Source organism: Seriola dumerili, unplaced genomic scaffold (assembly GCF_002260705.1).
Source record: "Seriola dumerili isolate Sdu_G_001 unplaced genomic scaffold, Sdu_1.0 BDQW01000822.1, whole genome shotgun sequence".
Classification (NCBI taxonomy): Eukaryota; Metazoa; Chordata; class Actinopteri; order Carangiformes; family Carangidae; genus Seriola; species Seriola dumerili.
Genome location: NW_019175077.1, coordinates 2,984,654 through 3,009,395, shown reverse-complemented (window position 1 = coordinate 3,009,395; position 24,742 = coordinate 2,984,654). Strand labels below are relative to the sequence as shown.

General features: G+C 39.3%; 1 protein-coding gene across 1 annotated transcript; it reads right to left on the bottom strand.

Annotated features, from left to right (window-relative positions):
* Positions 1 to 1,705: 1,705 nt before the first annotated feature.
* txndc5 (thioredoxin domain containing 5) lies at positions 1,706 to 24,309 on the bottom strand. The gene is made up of 10 exons (XM_022766292.1): positions 24,067 to 24,309; positions 16,452 to 16,604; positions 15,895 to 16,000; positions 15,693 to 15,789; positions 14,887 to 15,002; positions 14,357 to 14,443; positions 13,545 to 13,697; positions 12,271 to 12,353; positions 11,975 to 12,104; positions 1,706 to 3,483 (listed from the first exon to the last, which is right to left on the bottom strand). The coding sequence occupies exons 1-10, from the start codon at positions 24,252 to 24,254 to the stop codon at positions 3,361 to 3,363; spliced, it is 1,236 nt and encodes a 411-aa protein (XP_022622013.1). The 5' UTR covers positions 24,255 to 24,309; the 3' UTR covers positions 1,706 to 3,360.
* Positions 24,310 to 24,742: the final 433 nt, after the last annotated feature.

Genomic DNA, 24,742 nt, shown 5'->3' with positions numbered 1-24,742 from the left:
GAGTACGAATCCTCTTTCTCTGAAGCCATTCTCTTGTAGTTTTGGCTGAATGCTTCGGGTCATTGTCTTGTTGCATATCCATTTTCGTCCAGCTTCAACTGTTTGACTGATGGCAGGAGATTCTGGTCAAGAATTTTGTTGATATGCCTGAGAGCATTCATGGTTCCCTGGATAATATGGAGTCGCCCAGTTCCAGAAGCAGAGAAGCGCCCCAGATTTCACATTTCACCACACCATGCTTCACTGTAGGGAGGAGGTTTTTTCTTATTTGCAGTGTTGGCTTTTTCTCAAACATGGCGGTTTTGATTGTGACAAATGACTCTACTTTAAGATTCATCTGTCCAGAGAAGTGGACTCCCAGAAGGCCTTGGTTTGTCCAATGCTCTTGGCACAAGTTGAAACGGGCAGCTTTTGTTCTTTTTTGAGAGCAGAGGCTTCCTTCTAGCAACCGCTCCCATGAATGCCATGGCTATTCAATTTTCGTCTGATCGTAGACGCATGCACATTTGTCCAGAGCTTACCCAGGAGAAGGTTGCACTCTGTAGAGGTGATGTGTGGGTTGGCCTTTACCTGACTTATTATTTTTCTGGTGGCTCTGGGTGATAGTTTTGATGGGCGCCCACTTCTACGCAGAGTTGCTGTCATGTTGAAGGCCCTCCATCTGTAAATTATTTGTCTTACAGTCGATGGATTGAGCTGGAATCTTTTGGAGATGGTCTTATATCCCTCCCCAGACTGATGGGCTGTCACTACCCTCTTCTTCATGTCCTCGGATATCTCCTTTCCTCTTGGCATTGTTGATGTGTATGGGACCAAGTTGGTTTGGTTGGTTTCCTCTCTCTTTTAATTAGTGCAGGCCAATCCCTTTCCCAAGGATGTCTCAGTTCATTGGTCTACTGAAATGATTAATTAAGCACTCAAATGTATTTCACCTGAGTCTGTTACCTGCTTGACTTAACCAATGCAGCTGGGGATTCACTTACTTTTGCACATGCACTAATTCCATGTTTCATGTAGTTTTTGGGCTACTTAAACAAGTTCCACTAAAAAAGTACAAGCAATTGATGAAACATATATCTGACATTTCATACATAAAAACTGGTGATGATAAAATAAAATCATGGTAAACAACAGAAACATCTGAACTGCTCAAGGGGTTCACATACTTTCAAGCAGCACTGTATATACACATATACATATACATATATACATACATACACACACACACACACACACACACTTTTTATTTTATTTTTTTTTTTACATATTTTAATGAAAAACTAATACCAGTAAGAATCAAAATACCGTACATGCCTAACCAATCAGAAATTACAAAATATACCTCTGGTGAGCTGCTGTTTACATTTGTGATCATGTTTAGACTGTTTTTTTGTAAATACTTGTACATTTTTACTTTATTTATTGCACCTTTTATTAAGAAGAAAAATCACATACCTTATTAATAAAGATATGCAAAAAACACATGAAAAGACTTATTTTTGAAAAAAAAAAAAAAAGTTTATTATGAAATCTCATGGTACAACTTGCCATCATTTAGTTGTTTTTGTACAAAATCCATGGGTAGTGCACAACCCACGACTCACAAGGAAAAAGACTTCTGTCACTTGAGTTCTTTAGACCATGTGCTATCCATAAAAAAACAATTACTGACAAGTAACTGCTGTGTCTCTGACTGTTTGTTTACATGGATGATACAATGAATGGTACCCTGCATTGTGCAGTAATTTTCACTTAACCTGGGTCAAAGAGCATTTGTATTGGAATGAGCATGGCCTTGCAGGTGGAGGCAGTTTGCATCAAATAATCACTGAAAAGTGTGGTGAAAAAGACTTCAACTTTTACTGGCAAAACTGCAAATAATATTACAACCACGGTGGTGACAGATTACATTGTTTTGGCGTTTGACTGTTGAATAAATTAACTCTGTGTACAAGTTGGATTTGTGGGTTGATGGTTATGATACAGTATATAGGATACTAAGACTAATAATAAATCACAATCACAGTCAAAGAGGTGATATGTTAGCCAACCCACTTGACCCTAAACTTGAGTTAGTGTTCTTTCAGTTCTAACCTCACATGTGCAAGAGCTTTCACAAAACCATTTCTTTCCTTGTAAAGATGACAAGGAGAACAGTGCCGTCACCAAGAGCTATGACTGAGGTTCAGTGGCAATCAAAGTACAGAGTACTCCTTCTTATGAGATCATGAACTCTTGCTACTTGTGTCTTAAATCTCACTACTAGGTCCAAGAGACCCAACTGTCCCCTCCTGTTCCATCTGTTGGTTCCCAACACCTTTGTATGTGAACCTGGCCTAAGAAATATATAAATGCCTTTACATTCACCCTTTTTGTACTTTGATTTTTGTATTTGACAATCATGAAGGGACACTTCTAAGGAACAACTTTACACAAAGCTGTGACTGTTCCAAATGACCTGCTGATGACTATTTATGATGAAACAAAAAAATAAAATAAAACAGAAGCAGAAGTAACCTTTAAGTTGTTCAGTAATAGAGATATAGAGCAACATGGTCCAGGCCTGAGAGCCTCAATCCTAGGAGGAGCTGAGAGGGGTGGCTGAGACCACAGGAGTCAGAAATGGGGTAGGGTGCATGACTAAGATCTTTATCAATTTTCTTTACATTTCAATGAGCATGAGAAGTTGATCTGATCTTTAGTTTCCTCTTAGTCATGAAGAGAAATATCAAGTCAGTTCCCTGTGCCATGTCAGACTCCTGTGACAACAATAAAGCCTGTCAGAACTCCCTCTAGCCTGCACACTCCCTGAGAGTTAACTCAGATAGGCCATTACTGGCATGGATATGAGGTACCCAAACTTAACACTCAACTTCACATTTGGGTGACGCAAACTTTTACGTTTAGAGTGACAGTACTCTAACATTTATGGCTCATGATTTAACAATAGATCCCATGTATAAAATTTTGCATTTAAAAAAAGTCCAACGCCTTCAGTGCTACCTTTTTAATAACCATTACATGTGAGAAATTCTGGTTCTGATCATTTAGCAGTGCTTGCAAAGAGGATGTCAGACATATTACTTCATTTGCAGACCCAACCAATACAATAGTACTCTACATATTAGGAGATTTGGGGATGGGTAGCAACAATGAGAAATACACTGACATCCCTAACACTCTACTGAATCATTCCATCCTTGAAGACCGGAAAAAGAACAGACTGCTTCAGTCTACCATTGGCTGATTCATTTCTGAAGAGAACCTGATTGGAGATAGATAAAGAAAGGTCTGGCAAGTGTATGAGAGAGAGTGGTGTCCTACTGGCCAGTTATGCACTGTAGGCACTGACTACTGTTTCTACAGCTCATCTCTCGCCTGCCTCATCACAAAGTTGTGTAGGCTCTCCAGGTCCCTCCCACCATGATGCTCATCACCCTGGTCCCCCGCCCTGAAGATGATCAACGTGGGGTAACCTCGCACCTGGAAAGAGAGAACAAAACAACAGGGGATTATTCAATGTGCTTACTCAGACAAACAACAGAAAAAGGAAAGAGCTAGGGCAGATTTTAATCTAGTTTTTATTTTGGATCTGTACCAATGCACTATTTAGTAGAGAGAGAAGTGGCACTTGAAAAAACAAGCAGGAGGGAGCTAGAGAGTGAATACAAATAAAGATAGGCACAATGAATCGTGTTTACCTCTAGAGGTAAACAAGCATTTTTCTGGATGCTTGGAGCACACACGCATAATCTGGCATCAAACTCTGTCAGCAAAAGAAAGAAGAGACTTACAAGTGGCATTCATAGATCTAGCAAATGCCTCTGCTTTTGTTCTAGCCCTAGAACAGTAGGCTGTGTCGAAGCATTTCAATGTACCAGACATAGTCAAAGGGCTAGTGAGGGAATATTTATTTCCTATGTACCTGCAATGGAATAGCACTGAAGGCATATATTATTATTCTGCATACTTATTAGTGAATGCTGAGGCATTCACACTAATGTTATCCAAATCTTTATCAGGGCCTGAGCACCGACCGGTACGAAGACACTATTGTTTTTCAAATGTTTATTATTATTATTATTCCGGAACCAAAATCACCTTTTAGGGGACTTTCCCATGCTTGAAAAGTCAGGAAAATTTGTACATGCCTCCGGTCTGGCAAAAGTTTCGATATTTTATGGGTCTCCCAAATGGGCGTGGCAAAATGGCTCAATAGAGGCTCCTATAATTTTGACCCACATCCCAGTGGTTTTACCTATATGCATGAAAATTGGTACCCATATGTATCATGGCCAAACTTACAAAAAAGTCTCTGGCAGCCATAGTCTAAACCAAACAGGAAGCCCAGCAATTTGAATCATGTGGATTTTGGGCCTTTTTTTGGGGGGTCACGTACTTTAACGAACTCCTACTAGGGAATTCATCCGATCAACATGGTGTGCGGCGATACTCATAGCACACCCTTGTGGAAACAGGAAGTGTCCAGTTTTATGCTTTGATATACTGCCCATAGCTGGTTGCTTGTATCTTGACCCAGACATGCTCAGGTAATGCTTAACAACTTGATGAAGCACTCAAGTCAAAACTGTGACTTTTCCTGGAATGGCCTTCCTGTGGCGGCGCAGCGAATTTTGATCCTTCGCCATGAAAATTCAAATCGCTATAACTCCGCCAGCCCCATGGCCCATTCATACAGACCTATATGTCCATATTTAGTAATACTCATAGCGCAACCTCATGGCAACATGTGACATTATGATTTTCATTTTCTTTATTATTCCTACATTTTTGACCTGGCACGCAAAAAAAGGGTCACAAAATATTTTGCTGAAGATGCTGATGATCCTTGATTGGCAATTTTAACGTTTCACTTAGCATGCAGTGAATTAACTACGAACCAGGAAGTGGCTTTAAGGTCAATGAGGCATTTTTCGAATTTCAAGATCATTGGTGGTTTATCCTCATCTTCTGACAGGAGCAATGCTACCCTGAAGAGCATTTGCATTTTTGTCAAAGGCGTGGTGAAATTTCATTCGCCATGAAAATTCTAATCACGCTCATTCCAAACTTCCCCCAACCCTTATAGGTTTGACAAGAGTCCCACCCTGAACACACATCCATGATCATATTTGGGTAATAGTCATAGTGCCACCTCATGGTAATATGCAGAATTTTGAAAAAGGAAGTGGTTATAAATCTGACATACTTTATGGTTACTTGGTTCCAGTATGCAGCACACCTACATGATGCATCCCTGCTTAAATGGTGAGTTTATGCTGAATGGTTTGGAATCCGTGGAACATTACATTTTGATTTAAAATTCAATGTGCAATTTTGGCACCTTTTTTGCCTTTTGGGGGTCACGTACTTTAACGACCTCCTACTAGGGAATTCACTCGATCAACATGTGGATCGGTGATGATGAGTTGCATGGGAGTGTGAGGGCCCGTTCATCGCTGCTTGCAGCTTTAATTCTTCTTATTTTTCTTTTGTGACACCTAACTACTCCTTCATACCTTGTGCTACATAAACCGTTCAACTATCAAAACATTCAGCCTCTTCAGAAGATGTATCCTCTCTTTCAACTTTTTGATAATATTCATCATTTTTGAATTAATGAACTTTTTCTGCAATATTTTTTACATTGTTAGTAAATGGAGATGATGTTCAAATCCTTCAAAACTTCAGTGTCTTGAAATTCAACTACTTGAGGATATTTTCAGCTACAGACTTTGTCCAAACTTTAAACTTTTCACAACACTTCCAGCTATTAAGCAATTATTTAGCTTATTGATGACTTCAACTAAAGTTTCTACTGTTTAGGATGGAGTTTATCTTTCAACATCATTACTTCACATTTTTAGGGCATTTTATTGCTACTTCCACCTTTGCCAGTAAATAATTTGGCTTTTAACTGTTTCAAAAACATGTTTCAGTTCTCAACTTTTGCAGCTAATGGACTTCAGCTCTAATTTTTCAAAGCACTGTACTTTACTTAATATGACCTGCTTCCCCAACTATTTTAGCATTGTGTCATTAATCCCTTTCAGGTGTGACATTACAAGTCTTGATTGTACATTTGGTCTTTGTCAGGTTTTTTTTCCGGCCAATTTAGGCCATTTAGCTTTCAAATTAAATATTTTTTCTGTTTTGTACATGTGTACATTTTTGTAAAGTTTTGTGCTGTTTCTAACAACAATTTAGGCCTTTTTAAGCCATTTCATACCATTCAACCTCTAGCTTACAGATTCTCCTTTTTGTCTTCAGCCATTGCTTGAGCTACTTTAGCATTACTTCAGCAATTGCTCGAACTACTTTAGCATTGCTTCAGCAGTTGCTCTCATTCAGCTCTCAGGATTCAGACGCATTTTCAGTAGGAAATGCATTTTCTAATTATTATTCTTATACATAACTACTCTTTCATACTTTGACCTACAAAACCGTTGAACTATCAAAATGTTCGGCTTTTTCTATAGATTATCGGATAAATTCAACTTTTTAATATCATTTATAATTTTTGAAATATTAAGCTTTTTTTGGCCATTCAAATTAATGGAGACCGTGTTCAAATCCTTGAAAGCTTCAGCCTTTTTGAACTTTAACTACTTCAGCATACTTTCAGCTACAGACTTCATTCAAACTTTAAACTGTTCAGGTGTATGCTCAGGCTCCAAAGAGCCTAACTACAATTAATTGGTTGATTTCGTTGCTGTTCTCACCTGGGAACTGATAGATCTGGTGTAGCGTACATACCTGGCCTGGCGTCAGTCACAAGCCATTAAAGTTCATTGTAAGGACATGCAGAGTTACGGACCCAAAACTGACACTTTGTTACTCTTCCTACCGTCAAACTATCAAATTGATAGGAAATAGAGACAAAGGACCATTCTCTCACAAACAGACCATGCTTTTAGCATGTCAGAGAGACACAGAACCAGACCATGGGCCAAAGGGTCAGCTCCACAGGATCAACAAATGGACACCAGGCAACTGAAGAATATAGGCAAAATTTCCAGTTTGTAACAATAAGACTCTGTCAATGACATTTGATTTTTTTTTTTTTTTTAAAATAGGACAAGTAACACCAAAAGGACTGATTATCACTAAGGTGTGAATCCTGGCCTCTCTGTGCCATGCATGGACACACACACCACACACACCAACCTCCCTTCCTCTGTCCCTCTCCAGATAAGAGTCATAAACTACAACCCACATTCCAATCCTGCGTAGTGACCAGCAGAACACTCTTCACAGACACAGATCTGAGGAAGAATATATAATTAAATCTAACTGTTCTGTAACTCATGAGATGTTTCTATGTAATAGTTCAATCCCAAAGAATGTTTGAAATGTAACATGTAGATTTTAAGACTGTCCTTCATGTGACCATACTATCAGCATCCTTCACACAAGGTAACACACACTACATGACATCCAGAATGTCCATATTATTATTATTACAGTCAAAGACCTGCTATGTAATCCGCATTTATAGACTATTAGCTTTAGGAAATGTTTATATTGTTGTTTGATCAGTTAACCACTTGTATTATGATTAATTCCAGGTTTGAAGGATGTAATATGAAATCAACACTTGCATTACTCCTGTCTATCATTATTAGTGCCATTAGCTTTATATGTTTTGTGGTCATGGTGGAAGACGGATGTGCAAGTTTATAGGTAAACTCTAGAACTATTCAAAAGTTACGTGGAAAATTACTCTCTTGTCCAAGTTGAAACACGAGACGAGTTATGCCCCTGAAACATGCGCCACTCCCAGGAGATAAAACAGTTGTGATCAATTCACACATTGCTAGAAACTGGGAGAAGCTAGAGAAGGCTAGAAAGCTAGAAGCTGAAAAACCTTGCTCAATCGCTCTGTACCTATGTAGTTCCAAACTCTTAGCCAAGGCTCTTAGCCATTTTTGCACTTTATCGTTTTGTCTGTGTCCTTTATTCTTTCTTTGCCATGTGCTCCAATTAACATTATTTTGTCTACACGCACGATCTTTTATTTTCATAAGCCAAGTCAAGACCAACTGAACCAAAACAACAGAAGTGCCTCAGAGTAATTTTGCAACTTTTAATTATTATCAAGTTTTCCTTTTTGAAGCTTTTTGACAACTTTAGAGTCATCTGGTCAACGCCAGTCTCCTCTAAAGTTATCCAGCCAAAGTGAATAGCATTAGAATTTATTTCGCATCAAGCCGCAAGAGACGCCAGCAGATAACACATCTGCACGACCACCTGCAGAGAAGCCGACCAGAAATCAAGAGTGCGCGAGACAGAAAGTCTCCTGGCAAACTCCACCAGAGCTGAATCGCTGAGACACCGGCAGAATCCATCACTATGATAACAGGGCATGGCCTCCAGGAGAATCCACCTAGATCCCGCGTCTCCAGGGTTACCGCAGCAACCACAGCCACCTGGGTTCCAGCCAAGGATCCTCAGCTACAGCGCAACTCACAGTAGGCCAGTCTTAACACTCTGCTCATGACTGGGTTGATGTCGAAATATAGTAATATTTAATCATCAAATCTCATTTGTCGACGTAGTATCATTAGCTGTATAGCCATAGTGTATAGCCGTAACATATTCTTTTCCACCATTGCCAACTCATCACACTGCTCATTTCATTATTATTTTCATCTTTATGATTATTACACCTTGCATTTACTCTGTAGATAGTAGTTTAGTTAAAAAACTCCTTTATTTATACCCAGTTGTGTCCTGTTGTGTTCTTTTGACGTAGAGACTGGAGATCCATTGAATCGAGAAGTCAAGACTTCTGATATGAGATTGATAAATTTATCAATGAAGTAATTCATTGTTGTCCTCCCAGAGGACTGGTACCCCATTTCACCAAGAGTAAATTCTAAATTATGGCGTTAACGCTAAACTGGTAACCTAAATATGTTCTTTAATCTTATTGTTTTATCATATATTATTATAACCGTATAACATATTTTACCCCTCTCTCCCCATTTTCAAATGTAACACAGAAAATCGAAAATTTTTACACTGATTTACTTCTACTGATGTCTTTTCACTAATATATATATATATATATACATATACATATATATACATATACATATACATACAAACACCATCTCTACAAATTGGATTAACCTTCAAAATAAAAGTCCCAACATGGTAAGAGTGCAGTTCACACTGCCAATCACAGAAGCACAGACACTTTAAAAATAAGAGTCTCAAAAAGGTAAGAGGTAAGGTAGGTCATAAAAGTATGATCTTAGAAGCTATCATCTATATGGGGATATAGGGGTATAGCTTTATTGTAGAGAGGAGTGAAGTACACGTAACAAGCAGCTAGTGTTGCTTTCGTCAACGAAAATTATGACTAAATATCTTCGTCAACGAACTTTTATCACGTGACGAAAACGAGACGAGACGCAACGTAAATGCTGGTCATGTGACGATAACTATAATTAAATATATAATGCAATATTGTTGACGAATAAAAACGAGACTAAATGTGGTTTACAAAATAAAAACTGCTAAAATGTCTCTTCATTTTCGTTGACTAAAACGAGACGAGACGAAATGTTATAACGTCATTTCAACTCGTTTAGTCGAGTTATTATTATTTTGCAGTATTTCTGTTTCCTGTGTCTCACTTCATCAGGTCGCACTGCGCCGTTGCATGCGACATCACTTTCTCAATCCCCACTCGCGGGCGGCATTTAGAAGTTGCAGCTGCGGTTGAATGACAATTTCAGAAACATAACACGACAGAGAAAAGGACCGATGGCCGGCAGCCAGTCGAGGTTCTTCTTTGGAAGAAAAAGACGAAATGACTTTTGGACACACTTTCATTACATAGAGGTGGAAAAAAAAACAGAATGTGTTGTGGAAAAAGATGGGGAGAAATGCGGCCACAAAATCACAGGAAAACATGTTTGGTTGGTAAAATAAATATGCTGTAAATTCAAATCAGAGCGTCTTGTGTGTCTGGAATGGAAATGTATTCTTGAGTCTATAAGGTAACAATAATATAATAAGATAACCTTGTTTGAACTGTGAAATGGGTTTGGCTATACTACTAGGTACTTATACTATACTGGGTTAAATAGAATTGCATTACTAGAAAGAGACTAAAATAAAATTTTCATTGACTAAAACTAGACTAAAATGTCATCAGTTTTCGTTGACTAAAACTAGACTAAAATAGTCATGGATGATTCTGACTAAAATAAGACTAAAATGCTCAGACTTTTAGTCGACTAAAACTTGACTAGACTAAAGAGTATGAACATGAGTAAAACTAATAAAAACTAAAATGACAGCTTGACACAAAGACTAGACTAAAACTAAAATTTAAACAGGCCATCAAAAACAACACTACAAGCAGCAGGCATATTAAAAATTTCTCCAGGAATTTTCTAGTTTTACTATCACTTAGCAAATGACAAACTGAACCGAGCAGTGACAGCAATGGAGCATGCCTTCTCATGCTGTTACTGTAGTTTTAGTTTTTATTTTATCATTTAAGGTGACACTTGAAATGTTCTGGTGCAAAACTCGGATGTGTTGGATCATGAAAATTTACACTTTGATTAACAGTAGATACGTCATTAATGTTACATTCTCTAAAACGTGAGCAGAGCAGCAGTCAACTAAGCAAACAAACAACAGGGAATACCAGGCACTGACTGACTAATCAGTAGGCACAGGAAGATTCCCGGTGGCCTGGGCTACCTACTGAGCTGCTAGGGTGAGAGGAGAAGGGAGTGAGAGTGAGAGCGTGAGCGAGATCAATAGTGATATCGCTGTTTGGTGATCAGCGTAGTGGTGCAGGCGGAGGGCCCACTGTGGTTCTGTGTGGCCATCATCTCCTTCATGTCTGCGTCCACAACAAACTATGTTCAGTTTGGTCCAACAGCTCTGTCCACTCGCTTATACACCTTTTATACCCTTCTATAAATGTTTTTGTGGTGCTGTGGCTCACTGGAACTCATGAATTTTTATGTGTTTGTACATTTATCATTGTTAATGACCAATGACCGTGCTATCCCAACAGAACACCATCTAAATGCAGGCCTAGAGTTTCTAACAGTAGAATGGGAGGCAGAGCCTTCAGCTATCAGGTTCCTGTCTTGTGGAACCAGCTCCCAGTTTGGTTTGGGAGGTAGGTGCCCTCCTTTAACCCATTCATACTGGATGCTGCGCAGCGCAACATTGCCCTTCCCGCCGGTTGCTGCGTAGCGCAGCATTGTTGATTCCTCATCATTTTCATGATATATTTATACATATTTTACATATTTATATGCTGCATGCGTCATGAAAATGACGAGGAATCAACAATGCTGCGCTACGCAGCAACCGGCGGGAGGGGCAATGTTGCGCTGCGCAGCAACCAGCAGGAGGGGCAATGTTGCGCTGCGCAGCATCCGGTATAAATGGGTTAGGATTAGTCTTAAAATTGTCCACTTTATATAAAGCTTTTAGTTAGGGCTGGCTCAACCCTTAGTTGTGCTGCTATAGGCCTAGAGTGCTGGGGGAACCCCTATGACACACTTAGTACTTCTCTCTTCTTCTCTCTCCCCATGCATTTATATTGCACTACTGCATGTCATTAACTTTATGTCTTCTCTTCTTTGGACTTCTTTGCAGCACATTTCATGATCAACATTTTAGCGTTCCCACATTTTTGCGTTGGAGAATCAAGGTTATAAATGGGACACATACTTTGATCTGCATGGAGCAATGGTATTCTTGAAGATGGGAAAATATAATAAAGTTTGGAGTGTTTCTTCCTTTGGCAGCCACTTTGCGTCCACATTTTTTGAAAACTGGATATTTGTCCTTGAAGAAAACCCCAGGTTAGTTTTTGGGATATCCAAAGTAATCCCACGGTGCTGATTTTAATTTCATTTTTAGGGCAAGGACATTGGTGAGAGCAGTCTTGCTTTTCTCTGTCATTTTAGTAAGACATCCACATACTTACAGAGTACTTGTTGCAGAGTGTGCGCTCAACAGTGCAGTCCACTTTGGCTATCTTGACATCAGTGAGGCCGGGAAACTCTTTCTTGGAAAGATCTTCCCATGTCGGAGCGAGGTTCTTACAGTGGCCACACCTAGAGAGCAGGATAACATCAAACTCAAACTCTTATGTAGGCACTCGAAGAATCATATAAGAAGTCATTCAGGTCAACTCTGTGGCACATTGATTGAGCAATTAAATTCAACTTATATATTAATATCTGTGTGATTTAAATGTCACTTATTCCAAAAAATGCTTACCATGGAGCATAGAATTTAATGAAGGTGAAGCCCTTGGCCACTGACTGATCAAAATTGTCCTCTGTCAGCACCAACACGCTGGACTGTAGACAGGAAAGGAATAGAAACTCTGATATTAAGCTGCTCCTATACAAAATGTAGATAAACTCTTAACAGTTTGGGTGGTGGATCTACTTTTTTTGGTAACCATTGATGTTCACATTAAAATCTTTACATGTGTTTGATTAAATGGCAAATATGAAACAGTGTGACAGACTTTATCAGGGTAGTCACAGTGGAGGTTCATAGATGTATACTTATTTATAAGACATCAAGAGCTATTCTGTAATATTTTTAAGCAGCTTCTCATGCAAATCGGACTCCCACTGAAGGTACCAATGTATGGGCTGTAGCTTGCTTTAATATCAGCATTCAACTGCATGTTAATGCCTGCTAACATTAGAATAATTTTTCAAATATGGTGTCAAAAATGGAGCGGGAGATCGACAGGCGGATTGGGGCGGCATCAGCAGTGATGCGGGCGCTGAATCGGTCCGTTGTGGGGAAGAGGGAGCTAAGCCGGAAGGCGAAGCTCTCAATTTTCCGGTCGATCTACGTTCCGATCCTCACCTATGGTCATGAGCTTTGGGTAATGACCGAAAGAACGAGATCGCGAGTACAAGCGGCCAAAATGAGTTTCCTCCGCAGGGTGGCCGGGCTCAGCCTTAGAGATAGGGTGAGGAGCTCGGTCATCTGGGAGGGACTCGGAGTAGAGCCGCTGCTCCTCCATGTCGAGAAGAGCCAGTTGAGGTGGTTCGGACATCTTGTGAGGATGCCTCCTGGACGCCTCCCCGGGGAGGTGTTTCGGGCATGTCCCACCGGGAGGAGACCTCGAGGTCGACCAAGGACACGCTGGAGGGATTATATCTCTCAGCTGGCCTTGGAACGCCTCGGGATTCTCCCGGAGGAACTGATGGAAGTGGCTGGGGAGAGGGCCATCTGGACCTCTCTGTTGAGGCTGCTGCCCCCACGACCCGGATCCGGATAAGCGGGAGACGACGAGACGATGCGATACGACGATACGGTGTCAAAAACCTATCAGCGATAAACTGTGTAAAATGTCACCACTGAGTACATCAATAATTGCCTTATTTTGAATTTATGAACACCTGCTTAACCAGCATTGCAGCCATCTGTAGATCCATGGTGCCAGCTAAAAAATTCCATGTAAATACACATAGAAAACATGAAAATCGTTCTTGTGTATGTTTTTTCTTTTGGTTGTTCACACCCACCTTAACCTCTGCTTTTTCTGGCTCATCAGTGGGCAACTCGTTTGGTTTTTGTTCTTCCCTTGGTTCCTGCTCTTCAGCGATGGCAGCCTTCAGCTGGTTGTTAACAAAGTCTTTGAAAGAGTCTAGGTCTCTTTTTCCTTTGTACTGTTCTGTCTACAGACAGAAACACACACACACACACACACACACACACACACACACACACACACACACACACACACACACACACACACACACACACACACACACACACACACACATGTGTGTGCATCATCAGCTACACCCACAAACTTAATCTGTTAGAAGCTATTAATAATAACAACAAAGTGACAAAGCCAATCAATCATAGTTGTCTGTGTCGCAACAACGTGTAGTTAGGCCCCATCAATCAGTGTGGGGTATTTGCTACACCACACCTACAGCGACAATTATATGCATAAGTCTTTAAAACGCAACACATAGCAAAACCAAATGCCGTAGTTTTAGCTGAAGCGAAATGTTGATTGATCATTATCAAATCTTTAGTGACAGCTGTGTAAACATACATCATGGCTTTGTCATTAACATGCTAGTTTTCCCATATATACTGTATATTTATGTCTTTAGTAATCCCATTATGATGTAATGTCATGGAAGATTGCAGTAAATCTTATCTCTAAGTCTTATCTCTAAGTCTGACCTGCTGCCACTGTGACATGACAGTCACAGTGGCAGCAGGTCAGACGGAGGCAGGCCACAGTTCAAGTCAAATGGCTGTGCATGCAGAACTCATTTAAGAATGAAGAGTTACCACTCGTCCAAAACTTCCATACCTTCTGTCCATTGTAAAAGAAGAGCAGTGTGGGATACCCCCGTACACCGTTGTCAGAACACACCTCATAGTACTGTGTACAGTCCACCTAGGCCATAAATGCATAAACATCGTTATTAAACTATGATACATAAATGCACACCCTACAAATTTGCTCAGAAAGTGCTTGTTTAATAACCCAGAATACAATGAGGTGGCTTTTCATATGACCAGCATCCTGTTCTGACAAACAAAGAACTGGAAAGAAATTCTGGTGTTTAATTTAAAGTTACTTGCAATGAAAAAGTAAACGGAGCACTGTTTTTCAAAACTCTTTCAAGACCCTCACAAAAGGCAGCTGATATTGTTAAAACAGACAGCAAACCTTTTTTTGTGGAGAAGGTAGCCATTATTATTAACACAACTACTTTGGTAGTTGCCCTGATTTTACCCATGTCACAGTATATGGTGCTTGATTGTTTTAATATCTGACTAATTATTTAATATTTGTAGCAAGAACCTGTGAATCTGTACATAATCTGAATGACCCACTTTTCCAATCTTGATGTCATCAGATTGCTCAAAGGTGGTAGCCAGCTGTTCCCAGGTTGGGGCCATGGCTTTGCAGTGGCCGCACCAGGGGGCAAAGAACTTAACAAAATGAGCACCTGAAAAAAGAAGAGAAAAGGATGAGAAAAAGAAATTGCAGATAAATGGCAAGGAAATTGAACACAAATACAAAACAAAGAAGAATATAAAGTAATACAATAAGTAAATTTAAAGTAAAATGCCTGTCTGTGTGTACCCATTTCTATGTGACATTATACACCTCTTACCCTGAGGTTTTACTCAACCAATTACACAATGTTTATTGCAGCTCTGTTGCCAAGATTTGAAGGTGGGACCTATAAATACTGTTGCCTATGTCATATCCTGCATTTTTTTGTCTCCAAACATGAATAATTTATTTTTCTTCAAAACCAAAACATTCAACTTCGGCAGAGCTTAAAGAACATAATTTCACAGAGACAATTAGTCGTCTGAAAATACAGAAACATGTTACATTGAGGGGTGTTGCAGATTGTGGTTCAGGCTCTTGTGTTGAACTGTCAGTTATGTAAATCAAGGCAAGGAGTTTTCATTCTCTAACAAAGGATCCAGAATCACAACCTGAAAACCTGCCTGGAAACTTAAAGTATGTTTAAAAATGAAGACAAAACAGAAACAGTTTATCTGTTAAGGCAGGATACAGCTGTGTAAATACACAAGATGAATTTATCTACTAATTTGCCTAACTTAGCTGTTACAACACTATTTTCATGAAGCATTTAACAGCATATTTCATATTACATCTCTACCTTTGGCTATATGGGCCTTAAAGTTGAGAGCAGTGAGGTCATACATGCCCTGTTTGGGCTCTGGGGCTTTGGGAGGCTCTAGTTCACTCTCTGGTTCCTGGAGGGCACACATGAACAAGCATCTATAAACAACACTGTTCTTACATTTTACGTGTTACTGGTTTATAAACTTGTTGGTGTTAATCAAATGAACAATATTCACCGAAGGCTCCTCCTGGACTGTCTTAAGCATCCAGGTCTCCAAGGAATGCAGATCTCTGGGCCCCTGGTACTTAACTGCCTCCTGGTCTGGCTTAAACAATTTCAGACTACACATAACACAAAAAACATTTTGAATTGAGAGAATTGTAGCATGGCATAGTTATGATTCAGGTCTTAAGTTCATAATTTCAAGATATAGGACCTGGTAGTGTTTTGTTAAAGAAATTCTGTAAATTATTACCCAAGTGACTGCTGTGTTTGCATGTAGAGTACACAGTGAGCAATAGCCAAGATTTAAGAGGATGTCATTAAGATACTGGCAGAATATTCAACTTTATGCAAGTCAATTTATCACTTCTCTGTCAATCAGTGATAAAAATGAATGTTTACATGTATGAGTTGTTTTTCTCCTATATGTCATGGCTAGTGTATAATTTTTCATGATTTTCAGTTTGTTAGTTGGCTTAAAAATTCAAAATGTCCAAGCTGACCTCATCCATGCCAATGAATTGATATGAACTGATTAACTACCTTAGTTGATGTGACTCTTGTACTTACGTAGGGTACCCTCTAACCCCATGGACATTGGAGCAGAATTTGGTGTCCTGGACGCAGTCTACTTTTACCACATAAACAGGGGGTTCGTCCATGCTGTTGTATTTGTCTGCCATTTCATTCCATGTCGGCTGCAATCTCTGACAATGGCCGCACCTGGATACAACAGTGGTGAAAACAGTGCATTCAGAAAGTGTTTGGACAGCTTTAACTTTTTCTCATTTTGTTATGATACAGCCTTATGCTAAAATCATTTAAAGTTTTTTTTTTTCACCTCATCAATCTAAACTCAATACCCCATAATGACAAAGTGAAAGCAGACATTTGGCAAATTCATTAAAAAGGAAAACCTGAAATATCACATTGACATACTGTAGACCCTCTACTAATCAGTACTTCATTGAAGCAACTTTGTCAGTGATTACTGCCTGCAGTTTTCTTGAGTATGACACGACAAGCTTTGTACACCTGGTTTTGGGAATTTTCTGCCATTCTGTTCAGCCAGTCAGGGATCTGGCTGGACCACTCAACAACATTCACAGAGATCTCCATAGGCCTCTCCTTTGTTGTTCTGGCTGTGTGTGTAGAATCACTGTCCTGATGGAAACTCAGAATAAACTGCTTTTGGCGTTAGACATGCACAGATTAACATTTTCAGGACAAACTGAACATAATCTGGTAGAAAAGTTTGTTTTTCTATGTGAGATGCTTCAACTCTCCACTCTGCCATAAAGGCCAGACTGGTGGAGTGGTGCAGTGATAGCTGGAAGTTTCATTCATTTTCACATCTGGATCTCAGCCAGAGTTGCCATTGGTTCTTGGGGACCTCCGTTGCCAAGGCCTTTCTTTGCTGCTCAGATTGGCTGGCAGGCAGCTCTAGGAAATCTGAGGAGTCAAACTTTATGTAGAAGCACAACCTAGTGGCCTGTGTACAGAAAGGTTTGTACAAAACCTCTTTGTGGAGTTCTGTGTTAATTAGATACACCTATGTAAAGATACATCATCACTATCTTTGTATGAGTACAGGTTTGTCCTTTATAACTTAAGTATTTTTGTAGTATAAAGTATAAAATCTCTTTTAAGAACTTGTGCTCATTTTAGGACATTTATGACACATTTAAAGTTTCATGCAAATCACACTTACAGCTTACTTTGGAAAAATTATAATTTCTTTTGCATATTTCACAATTTTTCCAAGACAAAAAAATCCTTTGTGGAAATGTACATGACATTCAGCTAAATTTAGGGAATGCAAACACATACTCGAACCCTTAACAATAATGAAAACAAAGACAACAGGGTTTCAGAAGTTAAGCTGCTTGGACCCCTAAAAACCTGAGCAATTGCAATAGGGTTCCTGGAGCCACACTGCTTTGAGTGCGTGGCCCACAGCCCAATCAGGCTTTGAACCCTAACAATAAAAATTATTATTTAAAATTAATAAAGTAGTCCCTCTGGAAAGTTGCAATCGCAATAATTAATGCAAATTCAACCAACCCCCGTGATGACCAACTTTTCTGCAAATTTGATCAAAAATCATCATAGTTTGCTACAAGTTCAACCAATCATACCAGTCACTGCAAATTACCTTGAAGTACATCACCAAACTTAATTCCTTGTTTCTGGCTTTGAAGCATGTTCTGAAGCTGCAGACATATGTGACATAAACGTCTCACATTTACCAGCAAAAATTACTGTTGAAGACTGTGTAAAGCAGTTCCCCGATGTTTTGCACAAAAGCAGGGCTAAATTGGTTTGTACCACGTGCAACATTGTCGTGGAACCACAGGTGTAGAGCTGCCAGAGCGCACCAGAACGACGCTCTGCTACTTTTATCTCCAGGTGAAATAAAACATCTACAGTTCACATAATCTGGTTGATTATTATAAATATTTTAAGATCAGAAGAGCTCTGAAGATCCAATCATCACTTTAGTGTATGTCATGTAGAGAGCTAATAAAAACAAATGAAATGGTCAATCTGGGAGCTCTTAACCTGAATTAGCTAGATTTTGAAAGTATACAACCAAAAAACTCTCACCCCCTCCCCCAGGCATCCCTCTAGAGCCACTCCCCTAAAACACACGAACACGGTCTGCTGGAGTCAATGAGAGACAGAGAGCTTGGCGGAGATTGTGGTTGTGATCTCCAAATACGCAATGGCTCATTCACAAGTAACCAAACATCTAGGACTATCATAATGAATGTAAACAACCAACATGACTATTGCTTGTACTCAATGCTGTCAAACTAGCTACACTGTTTTTCTTTTACTATCAGTCACACATATTACATTGTTTTGCATTTTAGACCTTCCAGGAAGTATTGTGAGGAGTACCCTTATATATGTAAAACAAACAAGCTACACACGAAAGAGGGATGCATATGATTAGCAGTAATCTAAACAATTACAATGACAAACACCTTATGTGTTTACACAATTGTAAACGGGTCGCCAGCAACCTGTTTTTAAGAGGTTGGAAGATCTAAGCTACTTCTCTATCACATAAAGTTGCACTGGGAAAGAAACTGATAAAATGGTGGAGGTGGAGTGGGGGTGGTGGTCTCATCAATCTGTCCATCAAAAGGTGTGGAAGTTGAGGAGTCTCTCACACAACTAAATAAAACTCAAAACACAAACGTGCCATTCACACACACAGATTACATACAAGGCCACGTTATGTGTACACATAGTCGCAAGCGGCAATTCGCGGGTTCTAACCATTCTTCCCTCAACTGAGAGAAGCAGCAGAATATTAGCTACTTAATGCTTTGGTAGACCTACTCACTTTAACAACCTGAAGATATCTACCAAGTTTTATGATGATCAAACAAATTGTTAATGAGTTATGGCCAATATTAGCTAAGTCCCGCCCTTCGCAAAAATATTTCGGTCTGTGGTGGCCATGTTTTTTGACCGATCTTGCTCATTTGTAATAGAAATGTGCCCCTCAGTCAACCAAGGCTATGTACCAAATCTGGTATTATTAAAGTAAAAATAAAAAATAAAAAAGTAAAAATATTGACTTGTAGCTGCAAGGTATATTTGAAGACAATGGGACTCTCGGTGTGGCGGGTGCAACATTTCAAATTTTGTACAATTTTGACAATTTTGACTCTTAATAATTGCGTCACCATATGGACGAATGGGATCATATTTTTTGTGAAGCATTAACTCACCATTTAGAGTTATGATACCAATTTTCGTTTGTCTGGCTCATTCCAGCTCTTTGCAAATTGAACAAAAGCTTAAGATGGCACATATTGATGAATAGGTCCTGCCCACTTTCAATCAATATGGCACTTCAGATTCTCATTAATACTCACCTCCAGAACATGTCTAGCAATTCTGGTGAGAATCTTTTCACCAAATTTTGAGGAATGTATTTTTGCCATTTATGGCACTTCTTAGAGGGCAGGCACAAGATGCTTTGGTAGGACCAAAAAATACCTATAAAAATATGAAGGCAAGGGGATACTGCATGACACATAGGTAACTTCAAGCTCAGGAGGAAGCTCAGATGGCTCTGCCTGATGCACGGATTATGATACAGCACCACTACATTGCCATAGTGGCGTACAGCCGCAATTGCAGTTACAAACGTCAAATCCACCAAGTACAGAGAAAAAAAAGTACTAGAATTTTGTCGGGAGACAGAGGCAGCACGGAAATTCCAGACAGTATTTTGAACATTTTGGTTTAAAATGTTCAAAAAAGTAACACCATCAATAGCATGTGAAGGAGCCACAGTGACGATGTCATGACCAAGACCATCATCTATTGCATATGTGTCAAACTCAAGGCCCGTGGGCCAAATGTGGCCCGCCACGTCATTTTATGTGGCCCGCGAGAGCTTAAAAGGTCTGATTATCTTATAATAAATAAGTCAAAAGGGTGCATTGACCATAAACTACATTTCCCATAATGCATGCTGATCATGTTACCCGTGAAGTGACGGCATCCCGCCACTAGATTGCAGTGTTTCCACATCAGTGCCATTTTCCAAATTAAGAAATACAAACAATGATCCCAAAATGTCCAGGAAGAGAAAAATTGATGCAGATGGAAGGCTGTTTCAAGAAAGATGGGAAGGCAAATATATGTTTGTGCTTCAAGGAGAAAAACCGGTATGTCTTTTGTGTTATGAGGCAGTGGCGGTTGTCAAAGAGTACAATCTACGTCGGCATTTTGACACCAAACACGGAGCTAAGTATACCAAAGTGAGCCTTCAAGAAAAACAACAAATGGTGCAAGAATTAAAAGGCAAATTGCGATCGCAGCAGGATGTGTTCAAGAGAGCCACTCTCAACTATGACAAAAAAGTTTTGAACAAAGTTAATGTCATAACTTGTTATTTATCCTTATTCACTTGGATAGTTTGATCGTTGATTGATGTAGTATATGTGGGTTTCATAAGCTGACAAATTAAAAGGATTTATGTAATAACAGAACAACATTTCTTTTTACATTTCTGCAAATATATATGTAATATTTGTAAGTTGAATAATAAAAATCTAGAGTTATTTAACATTAAGGAGTAGTTGCATTTATTTTACATTACATTTAGTTACATTTAGCTACATTTATACTGCCTCAAAGTTACATCTGGCCCTTTGAGGGCAACCATTATATGTTGATGTGGCCCTCTGTGAAAATGAGTTTGACACCCCTGATCTATTGCATTTCAGAGATATCTACTGAAATGAGCATGCTAACCAACTAGCCGTGTCCTGGACTGTGTCGTAATACCACCTAGACACACTAGATGCTGTGTGCAGGGCTTTTCCTGCATAGAGAATTGGGAGGTGGCCGCCTCCTTCAAATTCCGTGCCGCCTCTTGACAAAATTCTAGTACTTGTTTTCTCAGTACTTGGTGGATTTGAATAAATACGGGACGTAATTTGTCCTGTATTTTCGTTTATGTTATGTCCTCCTTAGTACCACCCCCGCCTAATTTTCGGCCAGGAAAACCCGTGTGTAAATCAGTGTAGCGTCTAGTCTGCCCTCAGTCCCACGGAGAAGATCTTCCTCCTGAGCTTGAAGTTACACTACAACTCCTGACTTAAAAAAAAAAAAAAAGCTGCCAACAAGCATCACAGAAACACAGAGATGTCTGAAGCACCTAGAAAGTGATCTTTATCTCCATCCCGAAGAACTGCTGAACAAGACACCACGTTCAACGGCAAAGAAGCAAGCTAGCACATGGGTGAAACTTCTTTTTTTTTTTTTTTTTTTTTTTTTTTTTTTTTTTTAGACAAAGACTTTTCGATCCAGAACCAGCAGGTTCATGATCCACTGCCAAATACTGTATTTATTTTAGCATATTCATATCTATCCTTACTATTTATTATATACATACACAACATACCTAACATGTTTGAATACAAAGAATGTATATGATCTAAACTAATTGTCCTATCACATGTTTGTCTGTATCACGACCAGAATTCCAGTCCAGTCATCCCCAGTGATGGACCGGCACCTCCCTTTTTTCTGCGTTTGACCTCACCGATCATCAACAACCACATTACAGTAACACCTTGGAGTATTATTCCTGCACAGAATAGATATTGTGTATACTGTGATCTTTTGCACATCCTGCTCAGCAGGAGTTTGTCAACACTTTTGTACATAGTTTTTTTCATTGTTTTATTTTTTTGAATATGTGTATCTATGTATATTTATCTTTTTGACTGTTGCAGTATTTTACCTTTTCATTGTTATTTCTTGTTAATATGTTTATTGTATACTGCACCAAACACAAAGCCAAATATCTTGTAAGTAAAAACCTACCTGGCAATAAACCTTACTTTCTGATTCTGCCTTTGTGATGCTGTCATCATCCCTTCCTCATGCTGCTGTAGCCTGACACCCATGTGTCATGCAATATCCCCTTGCCTTCATATTTTTATAGGTAAATAAAAACATACTGTTTGTATTACAAGTACTCATAATTTGTTTCAGTGCTATCAACATTTTTAACTATCAACAATAAATACACATATAAATGATAAATTACAAGGAATAAGGGAAAAACAACAACATGATTAACTGGACAGGGGCAAAGAGGTGAAACGCTGCCCCCTTTGGAGGTGGATCAAGTAGCACGATCTTACACATTATACCTTTAAGTGGAACTGATTGTACTTTCTCTGCATTGCATTCTGGCTGGAGTTTTTATAGCTGTGACTGCCACAGTGGACGGACTTCTGTTTACTGTCAGAGCATTTATTCATTGTTATCGGGATATTCAGAGAATTTAAAGAAATATAACAGGAAGTGATTCTGAAACAGATTGGGTACTCCAGCTTTCTAGTGTATTGATTGATTTCCGAATGTTAATCAAACATCAAGTAACACACAAATTCCACGTTAAAAGATGCTGGTAGCCTCAGAGCTGCTCAGTAAATTAAATTGTTAATAAGTAAAGACGAAAAGACAGAAAACATTCTTTCATTCATCATTCACTGGTGATGAAGTGCCCTGCACTGGACTTATTCTCATTGGTACAAGTTGCCTTTGATTTTTAATGAATTGTTATTGTTATTATGATTTTTAATGTAGTGACAATCTTTGCAATTTGTATTTTCTCCCACAGTTTCATTGCAAAAAACATCTAAAACATTGCAACATTCATTGCAATTTTTAAGAGAGGCAACCACAAAGTCAGGTATTTTAGCTGGCAACAATCCCCCCAAAAAAAGAACAGAAACAAAAAAGCCTGCGAAATCCTGGAGGAACTGGTAAAGGAACAAGATTCCTACTAGTCAGCTCAGAAAGACACATGGAGCTTTATTTTCATATAATGTTTCAGGCATAAGTAAGAATAACTGTCACCATGCATATTACTCCCTAATGAATACAGACACAAATAATGTGCATCCATGTCATTGGGAAAAAAAAGGTCAGAAACTCAAGCTGAAACCTGTTGATAATGATGCTTTGTTGCCGTAGTAGGCTATTTAGTGCAAATGTAGAATACGCAGAAAAGCCCTATGTGCAACTCTGAGGTTACATAATCCATTATAAGAATACCAGTCAGGGTATTAGACAAACGTTTGGTAAAAGAGATACCTAACCTGAGGGAGACCCGTGACCCTGGAGGTCCGTGGACCCTACTTTTAGAACTGCTGTAAACACTGGTCAATCGGTAAGTGCCACGTAAGCTTCCCAAACTACAACTTGGAACGGTGACTGATTATTTTCATCAATTGCAGTGGATAAGCATAGCGCAACAAACTGCGTTGTATTGTTTCAGACCCCGCTGAACATTCACTACAAAGTTTTCAATTAAATTCCAACAGATAGCTAACTGTTAGCACCGAGGAGCGAACTGTTAGCACCGAGGCCCCTAAAAGTGCTTCAATCCGTTAAAATAGTTGACTAGCAAATCATTTGGCTATGCTAGTTAGCTGCTAAGCTAACCACACGTTCCCAAAAGGGGCCGCGTAAGCAACTAGCTTGCATGCTAACGTTGGCTAATGTACCACTTAACTGTAACTATAACTGGCAGACCTTTCCATTTTCTGTGCATGTGGGATATATTAAAGAAAGCCTGATGTTAATGCCAATTCATTTATTCAACGTCGTCTGGAAAAACTTAGTAACCTTTACTTACCATGGGGCGTAAAACATGACAAAGTGGGGTGCGGTAGGCACAGCTTCGTTGAACATCTCCACTGTGTATAAGTGCTTGGCATGCTCATCTTCTTCTTCTACGGCGTCGCAAAAGACACTGGCAAAAAGCAGCGAAAAAATATAAATACCACACAAGATAATGGATGTGTAATTCAGTGCTGGAGCCATTGTGAATCTCTCTCGGTGGCTTAAGTGTCCCTGCTGGTGTACTGTGAAAAGACTGACTTTCAGAGTGCACGCCCCCTGGCAGGCTGAATTGAAAGGAATGTGGACTCTGGATGGGACACATAGATATGGAGATTCTTGTAGTTCCAGATGGATATGCAATCAGGACGTTTTGTAGATCTGTGGCAGACCGCAAGCGCTTTGCAACTCTAGCCAACCAGACAGGTTCAAACAAGTGTCAGTCTTTGATGAAGTATGGAAGCCTATTAGGTAAAACCTCACTGGAGGGGAAATAATGCATAGATATTACTAAATAAAGAAGATACAGTTAATTAATCCTACAAGAATGTATGCATGCGTGTGTTTGTCCCGGAGATTTATTGCCACATGAGGGACTAAAAAAGTTACTGGGTATTTATTTAATGATCTCTGTGGACAGTCATATTGATTTTTGTGTTGATTATTTGCAGTATCCAATTCAGTGTTACTCA

Coding starts and splice junctions, on each gene's coding strand:
- txndc5 (XM_022766292.1), bottom strand. CDS start 24,254: ATGGCTCCAGCACTGAATTACACATCCATTATCTTGTGTGGTATTTAT. Junction 15,790..15,894: donor CAGTCCAGGAGGAGCCTTCG/GTGAATATTGTT, acceptor TGTGCCCTCCAG/GAACCAGAGAGTGAACTAGA. Junction 14,444..14,886: donor ATGACATCAAGATTGGAAAA/GTGGGTCATTCA, acceptor TTTATGGCCTAG/GTGGACTGTACACAGTACTA.